The sequence below is a fragment of the Galeopterus variegatus genome, unplaced genomic scaffold (assembly GCF_000696425.1).
Source record: "Galeopterus variegatus unplaced genomic scaffold, G_variegatus-3.0.2 Scaffold7985, whole genome shotgun sequence".
NCBI lineage: Eukaryota > Metazoa > Chordata > Mammalia > Dermoptera > Cynocephalidae > Galeopterus > Galeopterus variegatus.
In genome coordinates, this window is record NW_007734096.1 from 78,732 (window position 1) to 84,479 (window position 5,748).

A 5,748-nucleotide genomic window follows, 5' to 3' on the forward strand; every position below is an offset into this window, starting at 1 on the left:
CGCACCCCTCGGTGTTGCCCCCACGCCTCGCTCAGCCAGTGAGCAGGAACCGGTCTGTATGTCGGATCCGAACCCTCAGCGGGAGCGCCTGCCGCGCTTCCCAAGCAGCGCACTATAGCAGTGCGCCACCGGGCCGGCCCTGTATCACTTTTTAAAATTGATTTTCAATGACTTCANCTCAATTATATAAAAATAGATCTAAGTCTATAGGTTTCTGCTTGACAAAACAAAAACAAACAAGACTTACTTCATCATCTTCTTCGTCGTCTTTTTCTTCAACATCTGAAGAGTCACTCTCTGCCTCCTGTTGTTCTAAGGCTTTGTCGAAGGCATGGATGGGGAAGTTGTAGATGTCGCCATACTGAAGCACACAAACACAGAATGGCTTTCACTACATTTGGATAGTACATTTGAAGTTCCACTATCGGACAACCACATTATTTTCACCTTAGTGGTGATTAAATAAGTAATATTGATGATTAATATTTCAATGTAATTTTCAACTTAGAGCTGGCAGTGTCTTTAAAAAGCCTGTTTTTGACATTTAAATAATCAGTGGTTAATATCAAGTAGATAGCTTCTATGGAGGATGAAACCAGATCATTTAAAATTTAGTAGTCTACAAAACCCATGCACTGGGACAAATGTCATTTTGCTGACAAGAAGTATTAAGGGAAAAGTGTATTTTAATCGTTTATGTAAATGACACTCATTTTTAAAAAGAGAATAATAAATTTGAAGAATCTTAAAAATCTAGAGTAATTTGTAGGAGGGGCAAAACCGTATGGCTTTTATACAGAGACTTGAAATTGTTGCATTTGTGAGTGGGAGTAAGGAATAATGGCAAAAAGGGAAAGGGCTCAATTGGAGTCTATCAAGGGTAACCAAAGCATTTTATATGCTTGCATCAATGAACTAAAATGAGAAAGCCAGGCCTATATGGATTAATTTTATTCCAGGGATAAAATCAGAATGGGGATCTTACTAGCATCTTTAAAAATAAAATACATTTTCCAGTATTTGCTAGCATAATACTACCACCTAAAAATAAAATTTGTACCCCAGAGCTATTAGCTTTCCCACCGTATCTTGTTTCAGTCTCTCCAGTAATTCCTTCTCAATGGCATTGTCCAGCTGAGCAGCTACTAATGCCTTTTCCTATAAGAGAAAAAGAGCAAACCCATTTACTTTATTAGTACTCATTTTTCAGCCTGTAGAAGTGGAAGAAACTACCAAGTTTGTGTGTTTTTTAACTAAAAGAAAGATGATATAATCATTTTCTCCCTTGCTATTACTGAGGCTTCTGCCTCTCCAACCAGATACTTTTCTTCTTTCCCTCTCAAACCTTCTTGGAAATCTTTCAGTTTTAAAATTCCTGTGGTTTTACAAATAGTATTCTAAATTAAATCATAACAAAGCTTCTGATAGATATTCAAAACATTTAAGTCTACATACATATTTCAGTGACTCATAAAATTAGCAACCCTGGAACTAGACTTTGTAAAAGCTGAGAAAAGGAAACAGACACTTTCGCCCATTTACATTTTCTTTTAAATTTTATCATTTAAGGGTACATATTTGTGGGGTACAGTGTGTTGTTTCAATACATGCATATGCTGTACACTGATTCACTTAGGGTAGACAGCATAGCTTTGTACCCATTAATCCACCACAGAGGGCTTCAAACTCATTATAGAAAAATTTAATTTCTTCTGAAAGGTTTGCAAGAACACCTGTTTGACATTTCAGGGAAGATGAAATTTCACCAGCTGGACTTGAACAAAAACTTCTGCATAATTGGTGGAGGAGATTGAAAAATTAAGAGCAAGTATTTAATAAAAACTATCAAAAATACACTTCTCGGGCCGGCCCGTGGCTCACTCGGTAGAGTGCNACTGAGGGTTGCGATCCGTTGCCGGACACGGAAAAAAGACAAAAAGGGAAAAAAAAAAAAAGTTTGGAGATGATACGACAGAGTTGAGGTACAGAACTCTCATTATAGGGAACAAAAACACCAAAAGATTATTACCGCTTTTCTTAACAAGACAAATGATCAGGCAAATGTGTGTTGGTGAAAGGGAGGTAAGCAAGGCAAATACCAAGAATAACTGAAAGTTTGAACTTATAAGGAAAAGATGATCCCTGGATCTTGAAACATAAGAAAGTTCAGATTGTGTGAGGTATCAGTGAAGTGGACAGGCAGACTATTTTCTGGGACAGAGGTTGGAAATTCCTAACTAGAGTATATTTTCCAAAGACAAGATAGTATTACAATCACTATTCACTACTTTAGTAACAAACCTGCCCAGTTTACTTCAAAGATGCAAATAATCCCAGATCAAAGTATTTTCCAGTTCTTCAATAGCTATTTCAGAATTTGAAAAACTCAATTTAAAGGCCACATATGACCAGAACAGACATGAGGCTACTTAAAGACATTAAAAAAAAAAAAAATCCATCTAGTGTGAACATTCTTATTTTTCACCACAGAAATACCAGTATGTTTGATTAGAATGCGCAAACTCTGATGAAGGTAATATAAAAGATTTATAAGACAGACAACATTAAAATTCTGAATTCTGAAACATTTGACCTGAAAGATTTCAGACAAGGAGTTGTGAATCTCTAATTAAGGTATTCTTTCTGTTCTACATTACATATGTCCCCAAAGCACCCATAGTTTAACCTGCCTTGAAAGTCATAAACTTAAGACATGAAAAATTAGACGTCTTAGGCAACTAATACGGTTAGCCATTAGTGAACCATTATCCAGGGCCTGAATAGTTTACACAGACTGACTCTTTTTCATGAACCCTGCCTACACAGCTCTCTCCCAATGGAAATACAGAAACTGAATGTCAGAACAAGTTACCTCTCTTCTTTTTTCCCTACGCTCCACCTTCTTACTCAAAGGAACAAGTTTCTTCCTAGGGGAAATAAAACACATTATCAGAAAATCCAAGTTCATGTACTATGTGTTCCTTTTAAAAGACGAGAAGATAAAAGGGAATTAACTTTATAGGGCTTCAGCCAACACAGCGAGATACATTACTTAAAATTTTCTAGAAGTTTAATGCTATAAAAAGTCAGACATCTTTACATATATTTTCATATTGCTGTTTTTGTTTTCTTTAGCCATTCTGAGACTCATGAGGCATTCACCATGTTAAGATTAATGCTTCGGTGAACCAAGAAAAAGGAGATTTCTACAGAAGGCTGACCTCACCATCGGCATTCTCTGCAGGTCACAAGGAAAAAGCGTTAGGGCCTAACACTCCCTGAGAAGGTATTCTGTTAATTCTGTGAATTTGTATCACTTTTTTTTTTTTTTTCCTTTTTGTCTTTTTTCGTGTCCGGCAACGGATCGCAACTCTCAGTGTCGTGCCCGTACCGGACCGGGAGGGGCAACGGGATCGCAACCCTCGGTGTTGCTCCCACGCCTCGCTCAGCCAGTGAGCAGGAACCGGTCTGTATGTCGGATCCGAACCCTCAGCGGGAGCGCCTGCCGCGCTTCCCAAGCAGCGCACTATAGCAGTGCGCCACCGGGCCGGCCCTGTATCACTTTTTAAAATTGATTTTCAATGACTTCAGGGTAAAGTCCTTACATTGTTGCTTATTCACATATTTTAGGTCATTTTTATTTTTATTTTTTTGTCCTTTTTGTGACCAGCTACACCGCGCTCAGCCAGTGAGCGCTGTGACCGCACCAGTCATCCCTATATAGGATCTGAACCTGCGGCGGGAGCGCCACTGCACTCCCAGTGCCGCACTCTCCCGAGTGCGCCATGGGCTCGGCCCTAGGTCATTTTTAAACCAATAACATTAAGATTCCCTCAGGGAGTTACAAAGAAAATTTTATGAGATTTTCAGGCAGGGAGGGGAATAATTAAGTTGTACTCTACTGTTTTAAGAATCTTAGAGAATCAAAGAGCACACTTTTAATCTGAAGTAAAGTTTATCCTTCTTTGTGTATCAAAAAGATTACACAAAGTTGAATTTAATAGGAAGCATTATTAGTGGTTTTGCAATCTCACAGCTTCATAACATGCTGCATGGAAAGAAAGTTAGAATTAAAAATAAGTAAATGAATGACCAAATACTTACTGTCGCTTTAGTGTAAGTTTTCTAATTCGAATTAGGTACTGGGTGATCTTGGTGAATCTCTGCTTGCATTTATGTCGAATGTAACGGGGCCAGTAAATTAGATTTTCATCTATTTGCTCCAGTGCTTTCTCATAGTTTTTATTGAGCCGGACCTACCAAACAGAAAAAGGGAGCTTGAAGGGGAAGGGTAAATGACTTATTGGGTCTTCACTGTCAACAACACCTATGGGGCCTAATGAGGTTGGCTTCAAAAGTTTAATCTAGATATGGCCAACAAAAGAAGGAAGAGCATTTGGCATTTTTGCTTATGATCAACAGTCACTGTTGTTTTGTTATAAGTCTTACCCGTTCCCAGAGACGCCTAGGAAAAGCTGCTCGTTCTATAACCTTCATATACAAGTAGCACTGTCCTGAAGGAAAAAGTAAAATACCTTTAATATTATTTACAGAAAGACTAAAGAACATCCTTTTAAAAGCTGTTGAGTAGTTCTCATGAAAGTTAAGACTGGGGGCCGGCCAGTGGCGCACTGCTACAGTGCTCCGCTTGGGAGCGCAGTGGCGCTCCCGCCAAGGGTTCGGATCCCACATACAGACTGGCCACTCACTGACTGAGTGAGGTGCAGGTGCAACACCGAGGGTTGCAATCCCGTTGCCGGTCCTGGTCCGGTACGGGTGCAACACTGAGGGTTGTGATCCGTTGCCGGTCATGAAAAAAGACAAAAAAAAAAGGAAAAAAAAAAAAAGAAAGTTAAAACTGGGGTTAGCTCAGTTACAGCACAGTGTTATAACACCAAGGGGAAGAGTTTGGATTCTCGTACCAGCCAGCCACCAAAAAATAAAGTTATACATTAAAAAAAAAAAAAAGAACTGGAGGGTTACCTTTCTCTTCTTTGATAGTGGCATACTGACTATTTGCCAGGGGACAGGACGACCGATTACATAGTCCAGTCAGGTTGTATTCATTTCTGCAAAAGCTCTGAGTCTTGGTTCTAGAATGGTAGCAAAGAAACAAAGATTATAAGACAGTAAATGAAGGAATCTTCATCTAAGGTGCAAAACTAGACTGACCTTATTTTGAAGGAACAAAATTGCTTGTTTCCTAGTGTATCCCAGATAACCTGCAAGACAAAATAAAAACCCATTTCCATTGTGCTGACCCAATAGATGTCCTATGTATTCAAGAAGACAATGCCCTAGGGCAATGCCTGCTTTGTCGAGGAGTCTTTAAGGAATGAGGAATTTTGTAAAATAGCCTAACTTGTTTTCTTTTCTTTACACAAAAAGCAGATTCTTGTTGAAAAACTGAATACAAATTGGCAATAACCATAACCCTATTACCCAGAAATAAAATTTCATTAGTATTTTGCAAATATTTTTCGAGAATTTTTTATATATGTGTGTACATTCCACCAACTGTAATATGCCTGTGTATATTTTTTAACAAAAATGAGACCATATTATATTTTGTAACTTTTTTACTTAATATGTTCATTATCCATTGTTAGAGGCTGAGTGGTACTGGATTTTTGGTTATACATACCATAATTTTATCTTATTAAGGGCAAGGAAAATTATCTATTGCTATCCTCCACTAACTAATGTTCTCTTCATTCAGCATTTACTATATACTGTACTTAATTTATG

General features: G+C 38.2%; 1 protein-coding gene across 2 annotated transcripts in view; it reads right to left on the reverse strand.

Annotated features, from left to right (window-relative positions):
* The window catches only part of MAK16 (MAK16 homolog (S. cerevisiae)), an 11,895-nt gene that overhangs the window by 4,229 nt on the left and 1,918 nt on the right, over window positions 1-5,748 (reverse strand). Inside the window, exons 2-8 of one of the 2 annotated variants that reach the window (XM_008592522.1) lie at window positions 5,173-5,222; window positions 4,984-5,093; window positions 4,450-4,514; window positions 4,105-4,256; window positions 2,873-2,927; window positions 1,084-1,158; window positions 248-361 (exon numbers count right to left, since the gene is read on the reverse strand). In XM_008592522.1, coding sequence (XP_008590744.1) covers window positions 248-361; window positions 1,084-1,158; window positions 2,873-2,927; window positions 4,105-4,256; window positions 4,450-4,497 — 444 coding nt within the window. In that variant the 5' untranslated portion in view covers window positions 4,498-4,514; window positions 4,984-5,093; window positions 5,173-5,222. Of the gene's footprint in view, window positions 1-247; window positions 362-1,083; window positions 1,159-2,872; window positions 2,928-4,104; window positions 4,257-4,449; window positions 4,515-4,983; window positions 5,094-5,172; window positions 5,494-5,748 lie in introns of those variants that run through there. The other variant, XM_008592521.1, reaches the window with a different exon arrangement.